Below are 26,343 nucleotides of genomic sequence, written 5' to 3' on the forward strand. Positions count from 1 at the left end.
CACATACTGTTTCACAGCTGCATATTGTTTGGCTGAAAGAGTCTGTTAGCAATTCCACAAAATTTCATTTGATGATGAAGAAAACTGCCAGTCAACCACTCACCAATACATGTATACGTGCACTTTGCATTGAAACTAAGTAATCAGCGATGCGGAGAGAATAGTAGACAGGTTGATTTTTAAGTCAGATGCGAACACTACTCAACTCGAAATAGAAAGCCTGCATTCTAGTTATGCTAATCCCTACTTAGCTACATGCATTATGGTGGTTAGTAAAAAATAGCTACAGATTTTATTACGTTCACTCAAAACTATGGGTTTCTTGCGGCAGTGAGCAAAAAGGCGGTGTGCGAGTCGCAAGCGTAGTTAGCTGCAACATCTGTGGCGGCCTTGAGAGAGAAACGGAAGTACGCTTAACACTGAGTTTGAGAGAGCTAGTGCTCATCTAAACACGCTGTCTTAACACACACACACAGGCACACACGTATGAGGTTTGTTTCATATTGCGAACGATGTGGACACAGTGTAACAAGCAGCTTGCCATTTCTACAGAATACTTTGACTGGTGGGTGCTAGGCCATTAACTATTGACGCTACGAGCTCGTTGGGTCTACTTTGCTGGCGGGACGTTTGGGTGTCATAACTTTACAAGCTTACTGTTTGTGACTTAACATCTGTCAACAGGTAATAAGGGAGTAATTACTCATTGGCATCCACCCAAGCGCAACCATACAGCTACAAAGGAAAGCTATACAGCTTTCTCAGAAACTTCGTAGTTAAAGAAAAATTCGTCCTGGTCCGGGGTTCGAACCCGGGACCACCGCTTCACCGGAGCAGTCGCTCTACCAACTGAGCTAACCGGGACGGCAAGCTTTGTAGCCATATGGCTGCGCTTGGGTGGATGCCAATGAGTAATTACTCCCTTATTACAAATTTACTCCACCTTGGGGGATTCCCCTAAACATTTGACCAACATCTGTCAACAGGTTAGCCAGCTGATGTCGACAAGTGCTCAGGCTTGCTTCAGGAGTGTTTGAAGAATGGGTTTTTTTTAGTCAGAAGATATGAACGCTCAATGGCCATGGCTAAATTACACTAGAAAGAGCCATTTGGAGTGATGCAAGAATTTGAGCTGTGCCACATTGCTTGTTGGATATGACAAGTTTCAACACCTTGTTATAAGGGCAGGTTAACCCCCCCCCCCCCCCCCCACATTCCCTCAAGTGAAAAGTTCTGCGTGAAAAAACTCCACTGCCCGATTCTTTCTTTTTTGACGAAAGAAGTTCAAAAAATGCATTGGGCGAATAGGATGAGCAGTGTTGCCAACATGAAGGATTATGACTGGGGCAGCTTTGAAACAATTCCGCTCAGCAAGTTTTCCGAGTAGCTGCATAGCTGAAAGAGCTGCTTTTTTAGGAGGCTCTGCGAGCAAAGCAATGAAACTGATCAGCTGGGGAAAACACTGCGGCACTCTCGCACAGTTGTCGCACGTAGCTGCCCATTGCCAGTTGCATCCGTGGGGAGAAGCACCGCACGCAGATACAAAAACACACACGTGCCCACAAAAAAAATAAAGGATAACAGCCAAAAGAAAACCGGGAAACAGCTGCAGCTACGAAGAGGAGAATAGCTTTTCTCGACGCACTGGGAAATGCTTCGCAGCGATGAAATTTGCACCAGCGCCATTAAGAGTCGCTGTCGGACAGAACGCTTTTGAACAGTTGCTCATTTAAAATGAGAATACTCGGAGCTCTGCAGAGGTAAAGAGCTTGGTCTCTTTTCCTCTCTGCGTCGTAGGGAGTCGTGGCAAAACGATGAAAAGGACATGGATTTTTGGGCGATGTGAACTACAGAGCGTTTGTCGCTCGTCTTTTGAGGAAATAAGTTGATCGAAGCAGCCCCAGTGAACTTGGCTTCATGCCGTAATGGAGGACATGAAATTTGATAAGCAGGCAGTCCTGCCATGCTTAGCACTGCTAACAGGCCTCGTGCGCTTTCAGAGCAGCTTCATCATTTTTAGCTGCCTCTCTGCTGTTCAAGCTGCCACACCTGACCTGAATCCTGCACATAAAAGGACAGTGCCGTGTCGTGTCTCTCTGCCCTGATCAATGTCCCTTTCACCGCTGTTCAGTCGTACAGAAAAGGAAGCTTTCCTAAATCTAGCCATGATCTTGCAACACAATGCATCTTTACGCCAGAAGGGCAGTCTCTAAAGGATGAGTCTGACATCGGCAGTGGTTCGAAAGTATGTCCAGAGCACCTTAGGTATTGGCTGGAGACCCCTTACCCCTCCTCCTTGTGGGAACATTGGTCAGAGTCAATTTTGCTTCGACAAGGTGCGTGGGCATTAGGTACACTTCATGCGGTTGCTGCTGCCTCCGCAACACACATTTTGATGAACAGTATTACTACACTTGGCTGTGTCATACGGTGTAGCAGGATCTGTCTAGAGCACGGGAACATTTGGGAGCAGTCCAGCACAAGAACACTGGTCAGCTGGCCTCGTCCTAAGAGAAACATAGGAGCGAGCAGCCGCTGGTGACCCTCTGTGTCACAACAACGTCACGGCTATGAGGTGGACGACTCCGGCGGACTGGCTGACCCATAGAAGACAAGCTCCGGGATCTGTCCGCCCTGGACCCCGGTGCCGTTGGTTGAGTCCGAGGAGCTCTGGAACTGGAAAGTGACGCTGCCCACGGACACCTCGCTCATGCCCTCCTGGCCAAAGTAGCTCAGCTCCGAGCCCTCCAGCACGGCCGAAGCGGTGTAATAGGTGTCGGCCTCGATCTGGACGGGGTGGTCGAAGTACACCCGGAAGGTGCTGCTCGAGCCGTCCGAGTGGAAGCGGGTGTCGCACTGCGCCAGCGCCTTGCCACCGCGCTTGAGTTCAATGCGCGAGCGGTACTCGCAGGCACCGCTGCTCGAGCCGTACAGGCCGAAGCCGGCCAGGAAGATGCGCTGGTCGGCGCAGAACTGGACGCTGTCGCACCGACCCCTGTAGCGCCACTGGTTGCTACGGTAGGCGCAGGACTGGAACCGGCGGCAGACACGCATAGGCAGACCCTGGCGCGTCAGTACTGGGAATGGCACTGCAGGCTTGCGGCTTGCCGCGAAGTGGAGAAACATGTCTGCGGTCTCGCGGAGGGTCAGCACACCGGACTGCGCAGCATTGTCGGCAAACTCTTGCAGGGACATGGCGGGGAACCGGATGAGATACAGCGCATTTCCGAGGCACTCTCGGCGATTCTCCGGAGTCGGATCTATGCCCCGGCGAGTGCATTCAGCGCCGGCCCAAGCAAGGGCCGCTTCGAAAATGACAGCTTCGCGGGTGTTCAGGGACTCGCGGGACAGCACGGCTTCGAGGGTGGGTCGGTCGACATCGGGAAAGCCGTCGGAAGATAGGGCCAGGGCGGCCTGAGCATCGATGATCTCCCAGCAGCGCTGGGCTAGGGCAGGTTCTTCAAAGAGCCTGCTCTGGCTGAGAAGGACACAGGCGTTGCGGGCAGTCAGGCTGGTCTCCAGGTAGGCCACGCAGGCACGTGCCAGGTGTGGGACCAGGTATTTCTTGGCAGCGTATAGTGTGGCTAGCACAGTGTCTGCCTCTAGTGTGATGTCATCGCAGTACAGGTACCTGTGGCAAAAAGAGCGGTGACTTGAGCAATCACAAGCTAAAGCTGCAACGTAGCTTTAATGGGATGGGCCAGAGAGCTATACAGGAATGTGTGCCTCGAACTCCATATGTTCAGACAGTGACAAGTTGCACACTCGAGACTGCAATGCTTCAATGCATACCAGTAGCTCTCGCCAGAAGGAAGGTGACTGCATACTCTATTTCACTCTTTGCATGGGATGCTGTGCGAGAGGTGCATGTGCAAAGGCATATCGCACCCACTTCTTGAATCCACGGTTAGAGACAAGACATATAAAATGAACTGCCAGACACTGAAAATTAAAGTACTTGCACTCTGTCACACTGCAAGACACCAGCTGCTTTGGAAAAGTAGTGTCACATGCTCACTTATTGCTCCGATTCCGCCAACTTCCAAGCTTCAAACGCAATGTGTTCGTACTATGAATAGACACATCTACCTTTGGCAGCACGCTAGGTGTGAAACTGCGTATATGTTCATGGAGAGAGCACAACTACAGAGGCACAACTGGTTTTACTACTTCAACACATCAGCGAATTGCAGCACAGAGCATTCTGCAAGACGTAGAAACCATTCCATTCTTCCATCAAAAACGTTGCGAGACTGACCTGAGGAGGACCAGAAAAGCTGCTGGCTCCACGTCGGGTATCTCGATGTCCTGCCCGGGCGGTGCGGCCAGTCCCCCATAGAACATGGCGTGGAACACCGAACTGCCCGTGGCGAGAACGTACCGATGCGCGGGCACCATCTGCTGCTGCGGGCCCTTGGGTCCCACCACGAACCGCACGTCACTCATGAGCTCGTTGCGGAACATGGCCGCGTTGCGCTCGCGTACGCTCGTCCGCAGAGCCTGCCAGTTGGGGTCCCTCGTCTGGCTAGGGCCGAGCCACAGTGGCACGTTTGCCGAGTCTCCACCGGTAGCCCCGGCTACTCCAGAGGACGACGCGGATCCATTGCTGGAGCCCCCTGGTGAACGCAGGGGGCCCGGAGGGGGGCTGGGGCACTGCAGGTAGGCAGGCGGTGGTGATGCGGAGTAGGGGGGCGGGGAGACGGACTGCTGTGGGGGCTGCTGCGGCAGCGTGGGGCTGGTCGGCGACTGGGTGCCGCCGCCACCCGCTGGCTGCTGGCCTGCGAGTACGGATAACTACTTAATTCCGTCCACCACGAGCACACTGATCTGACAACCAAGGACATCTAAGCAGATTTCTCAAACTGCACAGTTGAAGGAAAATTCATTTTGGTTCGGAGGTCGAACTGGGAACTGTATACCACCTCTCCGGGGCTGTCATTCTACCTACAAAGCTAACCAGGACAGCTGGCAGACTGCAGGGTGAAGCGAACTTGACCAAACTGAGTAGGAACAGTGTCAAGTCCAGCATGTCTAGAGGAGTGCCTCAAAGTGGAGCAGTATTCTTACCTTGGGGTATTCTCCAAAACGCTTGGGACTAGAGAGGAGCACTCATTGCAGGGAAAAAAAGCCACCACTCTAGGACAGGCTATGGTGAAAACACGCAACTTTGCCGAGACTCGAGAGCTTTCAAAATCACTCGCTTCTCTAAAATATCAATTAGGCAGTCATATTTCTGCTTGTTTCCCAGATTTTCACAGATATAATGGTGGCTTTCTTCTTGTTTTTGTTTTATCATGATGTTCACAGTGTAAATGCCGCGGTTTGCTAATCGTGGTACACCTATGAAAACACTATTCGAAAGCAAGTAACTGATTCTGCAAGCGACTTCATTTGTATTGATGTACTTCCTGTGTACAGTAAACTCTGAAAATTAGTTCAAAGTGATCCAGAGGTGCACAGCCTCTTTAGTGTTGGTGCAGGGCCTCTTTAGTGTTGGCTGCTAGGAAATGGCATCAAGTATGTGCCCTGGAATTGAAGCTTGCCCCCTTCTGGCCAAAAAGGCTTTCGCATGCTCGCCACTAGTTTTTGTAAGCACACTGAATAAAATTCTGACTTGAGCAAACCATGGATGCCCAACAGCTTGTAAACCTTCAAAACAGGGCTCTGCCTAAAACAGCAATATCATGCCTCTAGACACCACCAAAGTGAAGTATCCAGAATGCTGTAGTGGTGTCGATTAAAACAAAAACGATTCCTCGTGCCTAAATCGTTGCTCATCAAAGAATGAAGTCAGGGCAGTGCGATTTATATCCATTTTACTCTGTCCCCTTTCGCCTTCCCCCAATTCACATTTTGGTGATTATGCAAGAAGAATTCGTTATGTCTCCCGTTGAATAATGTTAGACACTCTCCATCAGTAAGAAATGTAAAAACTGATGTGAGGTCAGAAAAAATATGTTCTATGTGCATGTTTACAAGACGGTACGATAAAAAAAACTGGGTATCTGTTATCAAACATTTGCAACCAGTTTTCGCTCAAGCATCTGGACAGGAAAGTCTCCCAGGGCAAAAGTTTGTTAACCAAAAACATACACTTTCGCGATTCATTACTCGCCGGCTGCAATACTATCACCTCATTTTTAGAAGTTATCTAAACTCTTATTATTATGCCTTACTTGTAGTTATCTCAGCCTACATGGTTGTCTTATCTCAATTATCTCAACAACTGATATGCTCGTTTTTTGTGTGTTTGTGTGTGGCGGAGGTGTGAGGCAAATATGTTGTTGCTTGCATGGCAACAGTACTAGTGCCACCCTACGTATATTGATTGAGCCGAGAACATGAGTAGAGTGAAGAGCCTTTCACTGATGTGTATGATCACAACTATCTCCACTTCTTGAAACGATTGACTTCCTTTTCTCCGGTTGCGGTGTGGCGAAGCAATAGTGTTATTCTTTGGGTAGCAGCGTTAGTGGTGTCACCGCAAGCGTATTGAGCCACTAACTTCGCTACGACCAAGAGCATTGCATCCGAAGTTCTCGGAATTGTAAGAAATCGTCACATAAAATACTGTTGCTGTGTGATACCAAACAGTAGCATTAACGCGAGACAGAGAGAGCTCTTAAATGAAAAACGGAGATTTTAGCTGGCGTGAATATTCGCTGACATGAGGGGAGGGAACAGAGGAGTAAAGATGGAAGAAGGGTGGTAGAAAAAGCGCGGTCATTGAAGAGAGTTGCAACGCAATAGTTCTCTACATGATGGCTTCCTTGGATGAGTGAGTGTTCACACAGGATTCATTAGTGACGTAACTGCAGATCTTGTCATTAACACATTGATATGACTGCGGAAAAGCCCCCTTGGAAGTAACTCATTGAACCAGCTTTCCAGGTAGTACCTCATGATGAGGTAACGAATCCGTTTCCGAGCAAAACGTTTACCAGCCGAGCAAAGCTTGATAATAAGCGTGATGCGCTAAGAAAATGCGCGAGAATTTCACGCGTGACACCCACCTCCGCGACGTTCTTGTACGCGGTACATGCGCCTCGTGAGAACCATATATAAGCTCCCGCTTTCTGCGTCGTCGGTGACTTGTGCGCGCAGGCAGCTTCTGGGGCGTCCTCACATTGAGGGCAACGTCGCCAGCGTGAACGAAGAAGAAAACCGGCAGGCCAGGCACCGACACTGACTGACGAAACCGAAACTGGCGCGTGAAGAAACCGCCGGAGTGGACACTCGTGGAGTCACGCGTTTCGAGTCGCTCACTTGCAGCACGAGGGCCTTTCACCGTTTTCTTCACCGTGGTGCGGAGATGATGCGCACGACGACCCGACTTAAGCGTAGGTCTTCCTTATCGGCAGGCCAGCCCGCGCACTTTGTCACCGGCTATCGCAATCGCCCGCGCGAGGAGTCCTCGACGGAGCAGTTTCCATAATTGTCGTAGTAGCTGTCGTACCGGTGCGTCTCATCGTTTCGAAGCGTCGGCAATGGTGTTGCTCTTTCCAGCCGACATCGTACGCGTCATGGCGGCCCGGCCGCGCGAACGGACAATCCAGGCGGCGGTACTTTTACAGATCTGCGACGCAACGGCCGCTGTACGTGTGTGTGTGTGTACTCAAGCAATCCCGATTGGAGAGGCGTCGTCCGGTTGGGCGTTGTTTTGCGATCAAGGTCGGGCGCGCGCGGCGACAACTACGGAGGCTAGCGCGTCGCGGCGCGTCACCACGTAGTACAGTATGCGCTACGCGAGCGTTTGCGAAACCGCTGTGGTAGGCCGCGCAGACGGTGTGTCACCGCGTTCGCCGGGAAACGATTCGGCTAGCCGGGGAAAGCCGAGGCAGCATCCGGACGAATCGCTTCCGCAACATTCCAATTTTTATTCTGGTGTGGTTTTCGATGTTTATGATGCAGATTCTAATGTTTATGCTACGGCACTTTTTTTTTTTTTTTTACCCGTGAGCATCCCGGCTGAGGCCGCGGGCTGGTTTTAGCGTCATCGGGAATGTGAGTGAAGGTGGATCGTAGTGAGCCGCAGACGTCTGTGCTTACACCGTCGTTCACAACATTGGAATTGTTTACAGGTTTTTGTTAGATAAATAAACGAAACCAAACGGTGCATTCACTTGCGACACTGACCCTGTATCTTCAGAGTGCCCAGTAAATATGTGTCTCTCCGCGAATTCGGAGGTCTTGGGAAGTTTTCCTGCGCGCGCCGCCATTTGATACGGCAACAACCGTGGGAAAAGGACGGGGGAAGGATCAGTGCTGCGCCGCTTTGAAACCTTCCTGTGCGCGGCGATCGGCGCATTTACGAAAGGATGCATCAGTTGAAATGCCAGGTAAATGCCCCTTCAGCGCCTTGCGAGGGAGCAGGCGCCAGTATATCTGTCTTGAACCCCATACACACTGAGGCAGAAAAAAAAAAATCGTCGCCCTGAGGCGAGTGTTAGCGGCCGCTCACCGTAGAAGGTCCACTGCTTAGCAGCCGTCGTGACGCTGTTGTTGGACTCTTCCCGTCGACGCGTCGTCCTCGCCGACATTTCTCGGCAAGACGCGATTTTCGCGCGAGCAGCGGACCACCGCGTCCTCAGTGATCTCGACGAACCATCACGGGGACCGCAACTTCGTTGGTCGCGTCCGGCGGCCGCAGGCTTTGACGTCAAGGGAGTGAGCGAACGAGCGCGCTGTGCTGTTGAGCTAGTTTTGTTTTTCGTTCCCTGCTCCCTTCTCCTGCGCTTCTTGCTGCGGCGTTTCGTTATCTTTTGACGTTGTTGTTTTCGTTCACTCGCGCTGCACGCTCGTTCGCTCGTCGCGAACCCCAAAACCAGAACTACCCGTCATGCACCGCGCGTCTTTCCGTTTGTTCGTTCTCTCCACTGGTTCTGTCTTATCTCATCTCCCGTGTTTATTTGCGTCATAATTTTGCACAAAATGATCAAGGCGTTGATTTTTTTTCGCCGTTCTTTTTTTGCTGCTGCTAGTGATTGATCTAAACAAAACATTTTGCGCTTTTATTCTGCTGAAAAAAAAAAAAAGCAAGGCGGACATATTGCGATTGTATTAAAGAAATTAAGCCGCTCTGTGAAAAATAAAATGACATATTAAAAATCAGAATTCGTTAAATTTGTCTCTCGCTGTTTATTTCTGTGTGCGTTTCTATTATTTTTAATTCGTGTTTCCACTTGTGGTAAATGGTGGCGCTACCTGCCACGCTGAAACGTGAACGCTTGTCGTCGTGTATTGTGATCTTGTGATCCATTGAGTCGCCATAACCCTTGACGACGCCATTTGTGTTTCGCGTGTTTTGCGTTGTGCTGAAAGTCAAGATAAACGGCCTGAAAGCGAAGCTAAGGTCCGAGAAACCACAATGCCGCCGACCGTGGAGGACGCGGTCGTGCTGCCTCCTCCGATGGAGGAGTCGGCACCCAAAGAAGACGCGTCATCGGCGACGTCGGAAACTGCGGGCGCTCCCACCGCTGCCGTTGCCGACTCCACCGCGCCGCCGAAAGACCAGCAGCCGCAGCCGCAGCCCGCACCACCGGCAGCGCCCGAGCCGCCGCCGGCTCCTGCCAAGCCGACAATCGGCATAATCTACCCACCGCCGGAGCTGCGAAACATTGTTGACAAGACCGCCACTTTCGTGGCGCGCAACGGTCCGGAGTTCGAGGCGCGTATTCGCCAAAACGAGATCAACAACGCCAAGTTCAACTTCTTGAACCAGGGGGACCCGTACAATGCCTACTACCAGCACAAGGTCAAGGAGGCGAAGGAAGGCAAGATACAGCCCGAGCTGGCGCTCGCCCCGACGCCGACCAAGCCGGGCCAGCAACAACAGCAGCAGCAGCAACAGTCGGCGACGTCCGCCAAGCAGGAGATCTCCAAAATCGTGGAGCAGCCCATCGTGCCCAAGGAGCCGCCACCCGAGTTCGAGTTCGTCGCCGACCCGCCGTCCATCTCTGCGCTGGATCTGGACATCGTCAAGCTGACGGCACAGTTCGTGGCTCGCAACGGGCGCCAGTTCCTCACCAACCTGATGAACCGCGAGCAGCGCAACTACCAGTTCGACTTTCTGAGGCCCCAGCACAGCCTGTTCAACTACTTCATGAAGCTGCTGGAGCAGTACACCAAGATCCTGGTGCCGGGCAAGGACCTGATGGCGAAGCTGAAGCGCGAGTCCGAGGACCCCAAGGTGATCCTGGACCAGGTGCGCTACCGCGTCGAGTGGACCAAGCTGCAGGAGGCGCAGAAGCGCAAGGAAGAGGAGGAGGCCGAGCGGGAGCGGGTCCAGTACGCGCAGATCGACTGGCACGACTTCGTGGTGGTCGAGACGGTCGACTACCAGCCCAACGAGCAGGGCCTGTTCCCGCCGCCCACCAGCCCGGACGACGTGGGCTCGCGGGTGCTGGCACAGCAGAGGATGGAGGAGGAGGGCGAAGAGGTCGAGATGGAGGTCGAGTCGGACGAGGAGGCCGGCAGCGACAAGGAGGAAGACTCGGCGGCGACGTCGACGACGAACGCGGCGGGGGCGCCGTCCAACCTGCCGGCCAGAGCCCCGAGCCCTCCGCCACAACCTCCAAAGGAGGCCCCGCCGCAGCTGCCGCCGCTCCCTCCGAACCCGGAGCAGGTCGTGGTGCGCAAGGATTACAACCCGAAGGGCGGCAAGCCTGCCAAGCCTACTGCCGAGCAGTACCTCATCTCGCCCATTACGGGCGAGAAGATTCCTGCTGACAAGATGCAGGAGCATATGCGCATCGGGCTGCTGGACCCGCGCTGGGTCGAGCAGCGAGACCGTGCGCTTCAGGAGAAGATGCAGCAGGACGAAGTGTTTGCGCCCGGCTCGGCCATCGAGAGCAGCCTGAAACAGTTCGCCGAGCGCCGTACGGATATCTTCGGTTTTGGTGACGAGGAGACAGCCATTGGTAAGAAGATAGGAGAGGAGGACAGAAGACCGCAGGAGAAGGTGCGTTGCCTCTGACAATTGTTTATTCTTCTGAATTTGCCTTTAGCAGAAAGTGGGGTCTGCAAAGAGCGCCATTTGCACTTTTAAGGAAGCCATAGAGGGGAAATAGCGAAGGAACCTTGAGTAGTCTTGGTGATCGTGGGAAAGAGGGTGAGAAGTTTTAGATGGCACAGCAGCATTCGCCCATGGATAGTGTGGTTGTAATTTGAGTCACGTGTGTTATTAGTGCAACTGAAATTTTGTGTAATCGAATTAAGGCTTGGTCCACTTATGGGCGACGTCTGTACCACAGTGGAATGCAGCTAAAGTAACTTGATTTTGAGGGAGCATTATCTTTTGCATGTCCAGCACCTGCCAAATGTACCTCTCGTACATCCATCACAGTGCTCCTTTCTTTTGCTCCACAGGTGACTTGGGACGGCCACACAGCCAGCATGGAGGCAGCAACGCGCGCTGCCCGTGCCAACATAACCATCGAGGAGCAAATCCAGCAGATCCACAAGATCAAGGGCCTCCTTCCCGACGAGGAGAAGGAGCGGATCGGGCCCGCCAAGCCACAACATGGCTCCCAGATTATGCCACCGCTCCCACCAACCAGCCTCCCTCCACCACCTCCGGTGACAGCTGCCCCACCTGTAAGTGCACCAAGACCGCCACCACCAAAGCCGCCACCGCCAGCCCCACCAAAGTCTACACCACAGTCCACACTGCTTCCACCATCGGCTCTGCGGTCTCAAATGGCACCCATCATGGCACACGGGCCCGTACCAACACCACCGCGTCCGATGTTGGCCACTCCGCAAGGAATATTGATGGCTCCCCATATGAGGGCGCCACCGGGCATGCTAGCGATGGCACAGGGCGGGCCTCCGCCAATGGCGTTTGGGATGCCTCCGCCGGCCATGGCTCCGCTGCCGCCAGAGCTGCCTCCAAGTCTTCCCGTGGACGACGAACCTCCAAGCAAGAAGAGCAAGACAGAGGAGAACCTGATCCCAGAGGCAGAGTTCCTGGCGAAGAACAAGGGCCCCGTGACTGTGCGGGTACAGGTGCCGGGGGCTCAGGACAAGCCCGAATGGAAGCTCCATGGCCAGACACTGACCCTGACCCTACCACTGACAGACACTGTGTCTGTGTTGAAGGCAAAGCTGCACGAGGAATTGGGAATGCCGCCCGGAAAACAGAAGCTGCAGTACGAGGGCATGTTTGTCAAGGACTCCAACACGTTGGCGTTCTACAATCTCGGACAAAATGCCACCGTCATGCTCCAAGTCAAGGAGCGTGGTGGCCGAAAGAAGTAGTGAGGCCACAGAATTCAGTGCACTGTTTTGTTTCTGCTATTCACACCATTATAAACCATGTTTTTACTTTGGTCCAGTTCCATTTAAATAAAACTCTGCCATCTCAATGCCTTTGTTTAATCAGAAAAAAAAAGCTCGTCTTTGTCAGTTATTGGAAGAAATTTTTGCGTATGTTCCTCAACCTGCATCTCAAACTAGTGGCATGGCAAACCAAGTGAGACCAGTTGCTCAGCTGACAATGGTTAGCATTGCTCAGATGTGTTCTCTGATCTCTTCTTGAAGATGCCAATGCACAGAATACTGTTGTCACGCCTAAACCAATGTGTGTGAATAAAATTTCGTCGTTCCTCATCCTCTTGTGCATTCCTGGCAACTAGTGAGTGCTGTGTGATTCATTTTTGGGAGTTACATCTGCCTTGTTTCTAGAGGGGTAATTGAGCACTACTTGTTTTCAGACAAGCACATAGACAGATCATGCCAATTGGCGAGTGAAAAAAGTTGGGTGAGTTGGTACATATTCGTTTTTCATTATTGTCCGAAAATAATTAGCGCTCAATTACTCTTTTAGGAATAATGCACACCAACTAACCCCTCAACGTGTTTTATTAAGCAATACATATGGCTCTAACTGCGTGCTCAATGGGTAGTTGTTACAGATGTGGAGACACTAAAAGTAACATGCTGTATCTTGCTGCAGCCCGGCTACACAGAGCACTGTGTGCAGTTTGTGACAACAGTCCCTATTGCAGGTAAAATGAGTGCATCACCACTGTTTTTTGCGCAGATCTTGGAGGCTATGCTACATTGCCATTCACTCCAAATCGGTGGCAAACTGTCCTTTTCAGTAAGGACGTCGCGAGTTTAAATCGGCTGGCAGGAAGATTTTTAGATCTAATTTTCTGACCGTTATATGCATGTTCTGCTACAAGTCAAACGTCAACTGAGCCAGAAAGAACCAAAGAGCCATTTTTTTTACCAAGATCGGCGATTGGTCAGAGTTGTCCTCGCTGCCCCTTTAACCGGGCCACTTCAAGAGTACTGGTGTGGGCAAGAACAACAGATGTCCCGCACAGCCACCACAATCTAGTAATGACTCGGAAGTTGCAACACGTTGTTTGTGTTGTCTTGTAAAAAAAACGGCTGAGGCTTAAATTGGTTAAGCCTGGAGAATGCGAAGCATCATCGTGTCGCGTAATTTGGAGGCGCACAACCACAGCAACGGCGCGAGGTGGGCCCCCGTTTCTCCACTGTCGTGACGTCATTAGGTCACGTGGTGTGACGTCATGTATCACGTGATTTGGAGGCGCACAACCACAGCGACGGCGCGAGGTGGGCCCCCGTTTCTCCACTGTCGTGACGTCATTAGGTCACGTGGTGTGACGTCATGTATCACGTGATTTGGAGGCGCACAACCACAGCGACGGCGCGAGGTGGGCCCCCGTTTCTCCACTGCCGTGACGTCATCGTGTCACGTGGTGTGACGTCATGTATCACGTGATTTGGAGGCGCACAACCACAGCGACGGCACGAGGTGGGCCCCCGTTTCTCCACTGCCGTGACGTCATTAGGTCACGTGGTGTGACGTCATGTATCACGTGATTTGGAGGCGCACAACCACAGCGACGGCGCGAGGTGGGCCCCCGTTTCTCCACTGCCGTGACGTCATCGTGTCACGTGGTGTGACGTCATGTATCACGTGATTTGGAGGCGCACAACCACAGTGACGGCGCGAGGTGGGCCCCCGTTTCTCCACTGCCGTGACGTCATCGTGTCACGTGGTGTGACGTCATGTATCACGTGATTTGGAGGCGCATAACCACGGTGAAGGGCTGAAGTGGTAGCTAAAGTAGTATGCTTCGCATAAAAATTTGCTAGCTTGGCTATGAGAATAGGTGCAAGTAAGAAATGCTTATAAGCGTGCTGCTACGTTCTGAATACTGTAAGGGACATGGTCAGTTTCAACGGTGTGCATTTCACTCGCCATACTGTCGGGCCAGAACCAAATGGGATTGCCATCTCTGAGCTGAACATAATCTTTCTCCTATTAAGCTCATCCGGCCTAGCCTTTGCTGCAGTGGTGCAGAAAGTTGTCCGCAAGTACAGTGATCAGCCATTTCAATTTGTTGCAAATTTATAATGTGCTGCAGCTCAAGGAACAGTGCAAAAAGGTGGTAGTATTGAAATCCAGCTAATTAGTGCAATTTATCTCAGTCATCTTGTACTGTAGCGCCCACAGCGCCATCTCAATATTTTTAAGAAGTTTTCACTCTGTGGTCTGAAATTATGTTGACGGCACCTCAGACACCTTTCTCAGGGCCTTATTGACATCTGCTCATTCAACCGAAACTTTCACCCTAGGCTGTCCTCACTGCTGTTGTAATTACTGCCAAATTTCACAGCCAAGCATTTTTTTTATATCGTCACAAGTTAATCTCAAAAACTTACAATTTGGCAGCTCAGTCGGCGATTTCTGCATGCAACGTTGCATCCATGAGGTTGTGACGTACCTGCCCATCAATATTTGCTATGTGTTTACTGAATGAGAAAATTTCGAGGTTGTTTTTGGTCATTTCATACAAAAGAATGTTGGAGTTTTTGCTTACAATCGCTAGTTTGGCCATTCAACACGCACACAAGAGCTTCCTTGATACTGCCTGTGTCATCATTGGCTGGTCAGTCGTGATGTCATGTGTTAGATGAAACTGAATTTCAGTTTTGGTTCACCATATTTTTTTAATGTTTTCTAATTGTTTTGCACATCATTTTGAAAACCATTTATTGTACCTGAGAGAGAGAGTTACGTGAACTATGATGTGATAGAATACTGTAATAGAATTGTCGAGAGCTGCCTTTTAAAGTATAACCAAAGCAGTGGCCATATGCAAGGTGCACAACTTCTACTCCCTTAGCAACGTGCATCAGTGATATGCCACCATGAATGGTCTCAATGGGCACTGAAACTCCCTTGGATGTCCTGCAGACATCCTGAACGTCCGAAGTACGTCCATGGGTGTTTCAACCAGCACCTGCTTTCCGAGCTTGTCGAAAAATACTTGTGGAGCGCCGTCCTTTATCAACCGTGGCATAGTGCAACTTTATTGAGCGCCCATTTCAGATCCCCTTTAAGTTTCTAGCCTTTTTTTTCTGCTTGGTGCATGTCACAAGAGGCAGACAGCAGCTGTTTGATGGATCCCCTCATCGTTGCAAGCGCCATTTGCCAGGGGGCGTAGAGAGCAACTGATAAAGTCAGTTGACCAAAGATAACAAGGCATACATTTCAGCTGGGAGTAACAGGTTGAAACATTTGAGTGGAGGCAAAAAAAAAATGAAAATATGAAGCACATTGTGTCATGTGTTGCGGAGCAGAGTGCAGCAAGTATTTTGCATCGCTGGCAAAGATGATGCGGTTTCAAGCGACAGGAGGCGGAACAATGTGTTCATTTGGTTAATAGGCTTCGCTGACAAAATCTGCATCTAGAAACTTCCGATGTGACGATTCTGCACTAATTGTGCTCCTTCATGCTAATGAATTTCACTACTTTTCTGGAAGGTTTTAAAAGCTGCATACGTTAAAAGAAAGGCAGTTCAAAAGCTGCCGGCCAATAAAGGTGGTGATACAAAGGAAGATGGGCGGAATTTATTTTAGGTTCTCATCGAAAAGATATCTCGGCAGTACCTCAGTGGCCTTGGCTGTTGAGCCCAAGGTTGTGACACTGCATCCGGCTTCGTCAGTTGCATTTCGGTGGAGGACAAATGTGAATACGCCTGCTCATAGTGCGGTGTCAGCAGACGCTAAAAAACACAAGGTGGCTGAAAGTAATTTGGAGGGCTTCACTACGGTATCTCTCATAGCCCGTGTGCAGCTTCGGGACATTAAATCCCCAAATATTATACCTTGCCGTACCATACCATACCTTACCACCGCAGCTGTGGCCTAGTCTTATGAGCATCCGCCTCGCCTGCGGGAGGTGCGGGGTTCATTCCCCAGTGCCGCCGGGTACCCACCGGTGATACAATGGGTACACTTTTCCCTGCCTGGTGCTAGGCTTCTTTAGGATGAAATGCTTGCGAAATGGGTCTTCAACCTCACCTTGAGTAAAAAAAAACCTTGTGCCATGGCTCTCTTTGGTCACAGATGCCCTTGCGTCATAAAAATTCATCATCATCACCATACTTTACCGTCATTGGATCATTAATGAAGCTTCTGTGATGACTCGTGCTTCTGCAGTTTTTTTTCTTGATATAAGGGCATTTGGCAAGGCCTGCTTGCTTGTTCTGTGTGTGCAACTCCTCACCTGGGTGTTGATAAAATGCCGTGCTCCCGATTTCAAAGAAGTTTGCAGAGTGTACAGAAAAAAAAAAAAGAAGCCACGTTTATCCCTCCCTGTATGCAGACCCGTGCCTTTACATCGTGCGCTTCGCCCACCATTTGGAATTTGGGGACAAGACGCACGAAGTTTCGATGACTGCACTGCGCATGGTCCAGCGCATGAAGCGCGACTGGATGCACACCGGTCGGCGACCGTCGGGACTTTGCGGCGCTGCCCTCCTGGTCGCCTCGCGCCTGCACGACTTCAACCGCACCATCCGCGACCTGGTGCGCGTGGTCAAGGTGTGCGAGACCACCATTCGCAAAAGGTGGGTTCGCCAGGTCACCCGACGCACTGTCGGGGTTTTTCCTGCGCAATATTTGTCATGATGTGGTGACTGTCTTCGCATTACATGCCCTGCCCAAGCCCACTTCTTCCTCTTGATTTCGACTAGGCAAAATAACCGCTGGTGCTTAAGGGTAACGGAGTGGATTCCAAGAGAAGGCAAGCCTAGCAGGGGGCGGCAGAAAGTTGGGTGGGCGGATGAGATTAAGAAGCTTGAGGGGACACGGTGGCTGCAACTGGCAAAGGACAGGGTTAACTGGAGAAACATGGGAGAGGCCTTTGCCGTGCAGTGGGCTTAGTCAGGCTGATTATGATGATGATGGTGGTGACTGTTGAGTGTTTTCTATGACAGGCCCTGTTCGGCCTTAATGTGCAACTCATAAACCAAAAGATGATGACATGTATTGGGGTTGCAGTAGTAACTGACACAGCGGTTACTGGCCTGTGCTGGAGCAAGTCTTAACATTCGCCAAAGTCTTGTCTGGTATTGTCCCACATATCTTGCAGTCGTGCCGTTTTTCTTATAGCCTTTTTGCATAATGATATACTGGAATATATATCTTACTCTCAACAATTCATCAATGAATTTATCTGCCTTTTCTTCAAAGCTATTTTCGTCTAAGTCTAACATGAAAGGCTTAGTTTACAGTGTGTCCTGTTCAGAACAAATGCTTCTTATGCCGATATTTGTTGCATCTCTATACGCCATACATGTTTCTAAAATGTGCAGCCAGGGTTCCCAAGGTGTAGCTAAGTGCTGAAAAGAATCTCTTTGCCCAAAATACGGAAGAATAACTATTGCAGTACTTCTGTGTTTACTGACCAGTAAATGGTAAGTAACAATAAACAGTGTTCACTGTGTTTACTGACTGAAGGTGTTAAACATGGTGCACCATACACCCAGACTATTGATCAGCATTTGTAGTGTCTGTGTACGAAAACATTTTTTTTTGTTACTGTAGCGTAAGTTTTAGATCGCACATTGTTGCACTAGCTCCACAAAATGCCGCCACTTGTATTGCGGTCCCCCGGCCATTTCTTGGCGTGATGACAGATATTGCAGTGATAACAGGTGCTCTTAGCCCTAGCTCTCCACCTTGTACTCTAGATGAACAACTGAAGTTGTGTGGGTGTGCCACCTAACAGGAATTTTAAAGTATACTGATTGCCTGAGTGAAGGAGGAGGAGGATAAACTTTATTTCCGCCGGCAAGAGTAGCAGATGGTGTGGGGTTACAGCCCCATCAAGGGGCCATGAGCCCGTTGCATTCAGCGACTTCTGGGTCTCTTGTCACAACCCGGATCTGTGTGTCCGAGTCAGGACTGAGCAATGCAGCCTCCCACTGGTCTGGATTCAAGAGCTGCAAACAACGATGAGGGGTGTCCCGAGGGTAAGCCCAGATTATATGGAATAGCATGGCATGTTGGCCACATAGTTCACAGGAAGGGGAGTAGACCCCTGCTCAGGTAGCACCGAAACATTGCGATAATGTTACATTTTTGTTACGCTCTAATGTTACTTCAATGTCCTTAATGTCCTTTTTTTCTAATGTTTTTGTAATGTTACATATAAACGTTCGAATAACTTTCCCCAAACATTCATGAAACATGTAAACAACATAAATGCAACATTCTCGAAAATGGTGAAGCAGCCCCGCGCACAAGCATTCAGGCCTGCCAGTGGTGACGGCACACAGCTTACAACACTTTGCAAGAACCAACAAGTGCGACACCTCCGCTACACTACAGCACAGCAACTCGTATTCACTCACCCCCAAACGGATATCATGCCGCCGAGCTTATATACTCGCTACTGCGGGATGTCCCATGAGTGACAGTGGGGAATGGGTAATAACTAAAGTTCTGTGACAAAATAATGGGGCTCTTCATGTAATCTATGGCGAGTACTACCTATCTAAGAGATGTGGTTACAAGGTACTGTTAGTTGAAAAATATCTTTACTCTAAGAACAGTGAGAAAATGTCTGGCAATCCGTGCTTGAATTATATTTGCAATGTTGTTTTATAGTTGCAACTCTAACATTATAATAAAATTTAGAAGATTACATTAAAACAACGTTTGTTTTGAATGTGAAAGTAACGTTTCCTATGTAACTTATAAATATATGTTAATTTTTAATGTTAATGTAAAGTTACTATGCAACATGTAACATTACTCCAACTTACATAACATTTTTGTAACACTATTCTAAAGTTTGGTGCTACCTGGGTGGGTATATGCGAGCACATATCCCCTCTGGCTCTGCTGATTACAGGGGTGACAAAGCAGCAGTGTCTTACAAGTGGTGTTTTGTGGTCCGCAGGTTGACAGAGTTTGGGGACACACCCTCGAGCAAGCTGACCCTTGACGAGTTCATGACCATCGACCTGGAAGAAGAACAGGACCCTCCCTGCTTCAAGGCAAGCTTGCTTTGTTGTTTTTTTTTCTTTTGTATAATTGCTCTGCTGTCATACCGTGTACACCTCCTTTCACTGCACAGTGCCCTCTCTAACCAGACGTCATGTCTTTTGGGCATCGAAAATTGTTTTGGTTTGGTTTATGGGGTTTAAGTGGCCTTGGTGCAGGGGAGGAGATCTTCCTCTAACTGGCTTGAGTGGCTTACAAGCCATGGACTCTGTGTGGGCTGCGTTGGGCTTGTAAAGCAATTGTTTTGATGCGCATTTAGCACACCTTTTGGTAGCACAGATAGGCCCCAGACGACTCCTCAGCAAGAATATATCTGCCTACTCTCAGTCTGAGAAAAGAAAAAAATAGAAAAGAATGGTGCATCTATGTTAGCTGTAGTAGCTTTGGTTTGGTTTATGGGGGTTTAACGTCCCAAAGCGACTGAGGCTATGAGGGACGCCGTAGGGAAGGGCTACACCAATTTCGACCACCTGGGGTTCTTTAACATGCACTGACATCGCACAATACACGGGCCTCTAGAATTTCGCCTCCAAAGAAATTCAACCGCCGCGGCCGGGATCAAACCCGCGTCTTTCGGGTCAGCAGCCGAGCATCGTAACCACTGAGCCACTGCAGCGGCATCAAAAATTGCCATGGACTTATGTCAAGTCCTGAAATGCAGCCCATCAGTGTCAGTGGTGCTCCGGAATATGGTGGCCATGAATTAATTTATTTTGGGTATTTTGGCATAGTGCAGCAGACCATGTGTGCTTTTAATGCTTCTCATAATCTCAGCACACATAAAAAGAAGAAAATACAGAGAGAGGGGGAGAGACAGGGATGTTAACCAGAAAGATTTCCGGTTGGCCACCGGATACAGGACTCATAAAATTTTGCATATTCACTAACATATGCATGTCTACTGAACCGCAGGCAGGCATAGCTGTCACTTAAACTGCTAGAAATCACTCGAAATCACCTTATGTGCTTTGATTTGGCAGCAAAAATTTGGACGGCTTTTTGCAGGCTCTATATGAGATACTCCGTTAGTGAATTTTATTGGTTTTTCACGACGTATGCGGGACACATTGCTCATCTAATATGTAGCTAAAATCTGCCTGAAGAACCTTATATTTTTATTATAAAATAATAGAATAGATAAAAGCACCTGACGGCTACTTTGCTGCTGAAGCTGTAGCACTAGGTGTTATACGAATTCCATTTTTATAGTTTCAAAGGATTACATAAAAGCATGGTTATGTCTGTCAAGGTTGAGCACGTATGGGTGTGATCTATATTTTGCTTTTCCTTTTGAATCTTGAAGGCTGTGTACACTGAATCGAAGGTGGTCTAGAAAGGCACAGCACTGTGCATTTGCTTTTTGATGGAATGAAATGGAATTGTTGTAGGTTTTTAGCCGTAATTGCATGCTGCAGTGATGGCCATCTGAAATGCAACGACCCTCCAAGCAGGAGCCTAAATTAATTGACTTAACAATGGCTGTGACGAGATAAAGGACTTAGCAGAGGTAGGATGGCAACGGCAGGCATGATATGGGGCTAATTGGAGACCGACGGGAGAGGTCATTGTCCTGCCGATGTGGACGTAGTTAGGCTGATGATGATGATAACTTGGGCTTAAATGGGAGCTTGGAAACAGCTTTCACAAACTTAGGTGTCATCTTGTTTGAATGTGGCTATAGCATTGTTTCCTTGGGACTTTTGCGTGCATACTGTCAAATCATTAATGTGTTTTGCTTAGACACTGGTACTTCTTGCATAGTTTGACCATCCTATCTGCCAGTGTCAGTTCTGGCAGCTGGACAAACTTATGGTGGGGTGTAGTGATGACTGGCTTATAGCAGGGATTCTCTGTTTAGCCTCTGGTAGCCCTAACGACTTTCAGAATGTGCTAAGAAACCCCGTGTGTCAGTTGACTTCCATCCCTCGTGCAGCCTCGTGCGCATTGTGTGCTCAGTGCAGCCATCGATGCAGTGTGTACTTGCGAGTTTTTTTTAAATCTTAGGCCAAGATTGGTTTGTTTTCATTTTTTGATTGAGAACCATGAGTGTGATTGATGCTGAAAACCACAGATGTAGACATTAAATCTATTCCTATGTGAAAAAGAGGAAGCATGTCCGTGGGAGTGTTATGATGGCTTCTGCCTTTAAAGTTGTTGTTTATGTACACAGAACAATTGACTATTTGACAAGTTTCCAAAGGAACTACTAGTTCAGCAAAGTGTGGACTCTCTCTTTCGTGTGATGGGCTCTGTTTGTGGGCATGAGGTAGCATCAATGATATGGCTGAAAGATGCGCGGAAGGAAGCTGAAATTCCGCATTGATGTCATGATGTGCAGGCAGCGCGCAAGAAGCAGAAGCAGCTGCTCGACGAACAGGGGCGCCTGGAGAAAGTGTCCGAGGAGATCTCCCAGCTCCAGAAGAAGATTGAGGCCGAACTCGAGGACCGGAGGCGCAAGGTCCGCGGGCGCTTCGCCTCCTACGCTAAAGGTGAACACGATGTTTTGCAACGTGGTTTGGCTTCTGAAAGTTTCAGACTTAATGACATTGGCAAAAGGCAAGACGGCGGGATGAATTGCTGGGTATTCACCCTTTGAGGTCAAAGTATGGGAACAACAGGCCAGAGGAAGATAACGACACTAACGCTTTGTGTTCTCCTCATAGTTTTTCCTGATTGCTACTGCGCTTTGGAACCTGTGGGGTTGAAAATTGGGGAGATAAACACGTTCTCCCCGCTTAACCGCGGCTGACCCAGTTCAAAACCGCGCGGACCCCACCCCGTGGTCGCAAGCGCTACCGAGCACACGGCGACCACGGCGGGCCTTGCTCTGAGGGAACAAAGGAACGACACACTGGCTGACACAAACTAGGCATTTATTGCTATAACAACAATAATGCCAGCTAGCAACAAAATACACTGAGGAATCAAGGATGTCCGACTCACCAGCACGGTTACGAGCAAACGTTCGCCCACGCTAGGGCAGGGGTAAAACTCCGAGGCCGGATGGGACGAGCTGAGGGGAACATGTTTCCACATGAGGTCGCCCGCCGGCGAAGAGCGGAGCCGCGAGCAATACGTCCGCTCGCTTTCCCGATCCCAAGGAGAAGAGAGCCGTCACTCCCGCGCACACGCGCAGCGAAACGCCATCCGTGGCGCTGATGGATGGATGGATGGATGGGTAGGAGCGCCCCCTTTGAAACGGGGTAATGGCAATTGCCACCATGCTCAGCTTTTCTTCTTTATTTTTTTTGTTTACTGTGTTGGCAATTCTCATTAAGAATCGCCACCATCTTTACCTACGGTTTCTTACAATTCTAACCTTATGCCACATCTCTGCTTTTCAGCCACCAATCCTCCAATCGCTTTTTGCTAACTTCCACTGCAGATTTATTTACATGACCATTGTTATCTTTAAACCCTAGGGCCTCAGGAAGAGTGACTGCGCCTGCATCGACATCCGGATGGATACCATCACATTTGATTATGAGGTGTTCAATTGTTTCCACAGATCTACCACACACTGCACATGTGTCATCTTCTTCATTAAATTTCTTTTTGTAGCTGCGCGTTCTAAGACACCCTGACCTAGCTTCAAAAAGTAGGGCACTGCCTCTTGAGTTATCATAGAAAAATTCTTTCCTGATCTGCCTTTTCCAGCATCGATATAGTTCTACACTATGTTTCTTTTCCATTGAATTCATCCAATTTTTAACTTCCGCGTTTTTAACCTGACGTTTAATGCTCTTTCTTTCTCCGTCCTCATGACCTGCATACTTACTGGTTAGTTTTCTAGTTCTTTTCCGCCACTGTGAGTCAACGCTCTCTCTATATAAATATTTAAATACCTTAGCTGTCGCTGGTGTCGCTGCAACGCGAGCGCCCTCCCCTGTTAGTTAAACACAACTGAGAAGAGTGCCTTGCGGGGAAGCTAACCACAGTTGGGGTGCATTGTGGGAAAGCGAACCACGGGGGACGAACGAGTGCGTCCCCACAAATCTGACTGAAATTGCCACCTGCTGTGGGACTTCAAAATAAATATGCGATTCACCGCTCGCACATTTCAAAGCCTTCCTGTTATCTGGGCCTTGGCTTTGTACTGGCTTGCATTTTCTAGAACAAAATTGTACTTGCCACTGTTCTAATGATGGCAGTGTAAAGTGAGCTTTCATTGAGTAAAGCTTTTCATCTGGGAATCTGGAATATGTATAGGTATTTTCTGTTGTGTTCTATTGTTAAGGTGAAACATTTTATGTCTACTCTCGTTGTGATTCTGTATGCTTCATGTTGTGTTATGGAAACCTGATAATGTAAAATTGTGACTGAGGGGCAGTTTCTCAGCCATCCAGTTTTGTGATTGGGGCTAGACAAAACCGGCTCATTTTCTAGTAAGAGCTAAAGAAGAAAGAAAGGAGCTGTTGCATGCGGCGTGCAGTATTTGGTGTTCATAATGAGAAAAATTTTTAAAAGGAGATCTGTACATATTGGGAACTGTGACCGTCGTCCGAAACTTTTTCGGAAATCTGTTTACAAAGCCAGCTGCAGCTGTACGCAAGGATTCTCCAAGCAGCTGCTAGGCACTTGTTCTTTTCTTTCTTTTCTTTTCTTTTGTGATCAGCAGCGTATAATCAATGAGAGCGAAAAAGGATGACTCACAAGGACAGCTCCCGTCTGTGTGTCTTCCCGTTCGACCCTGTCAGTTACATGCTGTTCATCACAAAATAGCATAGCAACTCGCACAAGCATCTGTTCTCCTAGATACTGCTATAGCAGATAAGCTTGGAATTAGTTCATGCATCATATTATTAATTAGTAACATACAACATATTGGCCATGCATGTAGTACTTTACTTTCCTGCCTGAACCAGTGTTGTAAAGACCTGGGACCATCATCAAGCTGTGTTCACCTTTTCTGCACTTAACACGCATCTCCGTTGATCGACGTTTTCTCAATAAAACTTGGCTTGCTCCGCTTTTAACTATCTGCTTCCTCTGCACACATTCGTAGATGACCGTCTGACCGAAGAAGAGGAGAACCAGATCTCAAGTGAATTCATCATGGGAGACACGATGAAGACCATCAGCGATTGCATCAACGACTCGCCGCAGAGCAACGGAGAGACGGCTGCATCCGGCTCAGCAGAAAAAGAGTCGGCCAGGGAACGACTGATTGTATTGCAACGCCGTGACGAGTCCGACCCTGATGACCCCGACGACCCCGGTGACTCGGACTGCATCGTCACAGATGAGCCCAAGCAGCAACGGAATGGTGTGGCTTCGTCTTTACGACCGACTGCTGCCACCCTAGGTCTCAAGGAGAGCATTGAGGAGTGCATGCGTATTAGAAACCCCGTTGGTGAGTATGTGGCCCTGTTGTGTTCAGTTCTTTTTATCATCACCATCATCATCATCAGCCTGACTACGCCCACTGCAGGGCAAAGGCCTCTCCCATGTCTCTCCAATTAACCCTGTCCTTTGTCAGTTGCCGCCACCGTATTCCCGCAGACTTCTTAACCTCAACCGCCCACTTAACCTTCCGCCGCCCCCTGCTACGCTTGCCTTCTCTTGGAATCCACTCCGTTACTCTTAAGGGGGCCAGCGGTTATCTTGCCTTCGCATTACACGCCCTGCCCAAGCCCACTTCTGCCGCTTGATTTCAACCAGGATGTCATTAACTCGCGTTTGTTCCCTCACCCACTCCGCCCGCTTCCGATCTCTTAACGTTACACCTATCATTTTTCTTTCCATAGCTCGCTGCGTTGTTCTTAACTTAAGCTGAACCCTCTTTGTTAGCCTCCACGTTTCTGACCATATAGGTTAGTACCGGTAGGATACAGCTGTTGTACACTTTTCTCTTGAGGGATATTGGTAATCTGCCATTGATTATCTCAGAGAACCTGCCATATGCACTCTACCCCATTCTTATTCTTCTAGTTATTTTCCAGCAGTTATTTATAGCAGGGCAGAAAATTGAGTGAGTTCCAGTCCTTTTGTGCTAGTGCTACTATAGGGGATATTCAAAATTCCGCAAGTGCGCTTTCCCACATAACTGTGTTGCCCCAAACAAGATGGCCGACTTCGCTATAATGAAACTACGTGGGCTACAGGACAGGCGCTAAAGGTGTGGATAGAATGTAACAACCGATTTTGGAAGAATCAAACAAAAAACCAGTCTTTCTTGCTTTGTTTCAGCTGGAAACGCATGGTCAGCCATCTTGTTTGGGACAACTTTGTTATGCAGGAAAGCGCACTTGCGGAATTTTGAATATCCCCTATTACCTGCACATTGTGCAACCTTATGGGAGACCCGCGAAAGGTGATGTAGTAACTTCACATCACTCCTTGCGCAGCAGCTAGACACGCAAGGCCATGCCGTTGTCTCCCGTACAAGCAGGCAACGAGAGTTAAATAACTGGAGCAGAAAACAATCCTGGTGCATTGACCGTCCGTGGAAAAAGCCGCATTATCTACTGGTGTGATAAGGTTTCTTTCTTCCGCTATGCAAGGTTGTGCCAGTAACTCACTTCTGTCTTCTGCGCACATCTTGATAATGCCATCCTTTGCTGTTGCTGGTTTAAAAATGACGTTGCACATTTGAGACAACTGCCTGTTTTTATAGCAGGGCAGAAAATTGAGCAAGTTGGTGCATGTTCATTGTGAAAAATTCAATCGCTAGCCAACAAGGACACAAAGGGGAGGGACACAGCGTTTTTATACACTATCTGCACCAGTGGCATAGCCAGAAATATTTTTCGGGGAGTGTTATACACCGCCGGTAAAAGAATAAAATGGAAGAGACCCTGCGCCCAAACAATATATCTTAGTCATTTTTCTGTTTTAACCCTTTGAGGGTCGAATTATTCTGAAGAAAACTTTCCCAGGTGGTCAAATTACTTTATTCCGGATCTTGAATCTACAAAATGTATATAATCGAGAATAAATAGTAAAAAAAAATTAGGAACAGTACTTTGGTGACAGCATCACTCACAACTGGAAAATGTTCAATA

The 26,343-nt window shown here is 49.1% G+C and overlaps 3 protein-coding genes across 5 annotated transcripts in view; 2 read left to right on the forward strand and 1 right to left on the reverse strand.

Annotated features, from left to right (window-relative positions):
* Positions 1 to 26,343, forward strand: part of Brf (Brf RNA polymerase III subunit) — a 65,305-nt gene that overhangs the window by 20,481 nt on the left and 18,481 nt on the right. For both annotated transcript variants that reach the window (XM_089558455.1, XM_089558454.1), the window contains exons 6-9: positions 16,653 to 16,896; positions 19,236 to 19,332; positions 21,678 to 21,828; positions 24,345 to 24,692. In XM_089558455.1, the coding sequence (XP_089414581.1) occupies positions 16,653 to 16,896; positions 19,236 to 19,332; positions 21,678 to 21,828; positions 24,345 to 24,692 (840 nt within the window). The remainder of the gene's footprint in view (positions 1 to 16,652; positions 16,897 to 19,235; positions 19,333 to 21,677; positions 21,829 to 24,344; positions 24,693 to 26,343) is intronic.
* On the reverse strand, positions 1,204 to 8,824 carry lute (BTB/POZ domain containing protein 3 lute). 2 transcript variants are annotated; one of them, XM_089558456.1, is made up of 3 exons: positions 8,462 to 8,824; positions 4,259 to 4,778; positions 1,204 to 3,631 (listed from the first exon to the last, which is right to left on the reverse strand). In XM_089558456.1, the coding sequence occupies exons 1-3, from the start codon at positions 8,538 to 8,540 to the stop codon at positions 2,569 to 2,571; spliced, it is 1,662 nt and encodes a 553-aa protein (XP_089414582.1). In that variant the 5' UTR covers positions 8,541 to 8,824; the 3' UTR covers positions 1,204 to 2,568. The 2 variants fall into 2 exon arrangements, with proteins under 2 accessions (XP_089414582.1, XP_089414584.1); XM_089558458.1 differs by lacking the exon at positions 8,462 to 8,824 and adding an exon at positions 7,014 to 7,928.
* On the forward strand, positions 9,250 to 12,609 carry Sf3a1 (splicing factor 3a subunit 1). The gene is made up of 2 exons (XM_089558451.1): positions 9,250 to 10,960; positions 11,368 to 12,609. The coding sequence occupies exons 1-2, from the start codon at positions 9,368 to 9,370 to the stop codon at positions 12,256 to 12,258; spliced, it is 2,484 nt and encodes an 827-aa protein (XP_089414577.1). The 5' UTR covers positions 9,250 to 9,367; the 3' UTR covers positions 12,259 to 12,609.

Source organism: Amblyomma mixtum, chromosome 8 (assembly GCF_055824585.1).
Source record: "Amblyomma mixtum isolate Tamu chromosome 8, ASM5582458v1, whole genome shotgun sequence".
Classification (NCBI taxonomy): Eukaryota; Metazoa; Arthropoda; class Arachnida; order Ixodida; family Ixodidae; genus Amblyomma; species Amblyomma mixtum.

Coding starts and splice junctions, on each gene's coding strand:
- Sf3a1 (XM_089558451.1), top strand. CDS start 9,368: ATGCCGCCGACCGTGGAGGACGCGGTCGTGCTGCCTCCTCCGATGGAG. Junction 10,961..11,367: donor ACAGAAGACCGCAGGAGAAG/GTGCGTTGCCTC, acceptor TTTGCTCCACAG/GTGACTTGGGACGGCCACAC.
- lute (XM_089558456.1), bottom strand. CDS start 8,540: ATGTCGGCGAGGACGACGCGTCGACGGGAAGAGTCCAACAACAGCGTC. Junction 4,779..8,461: donor TAAGCAGTGGACCTTCTACG/GTGAGCGGCCGC, acceptor CCGTACTCGCAG/GCCAGCAGCCAGCGGGTGGC. Junction 3,632..4,258: donor GCTTTTCTGGTCCTCCTCAG/GTCAGTCTCGCA, acceptor TTTTTGCCACAG/GTACCTGTACTGCGATGACA.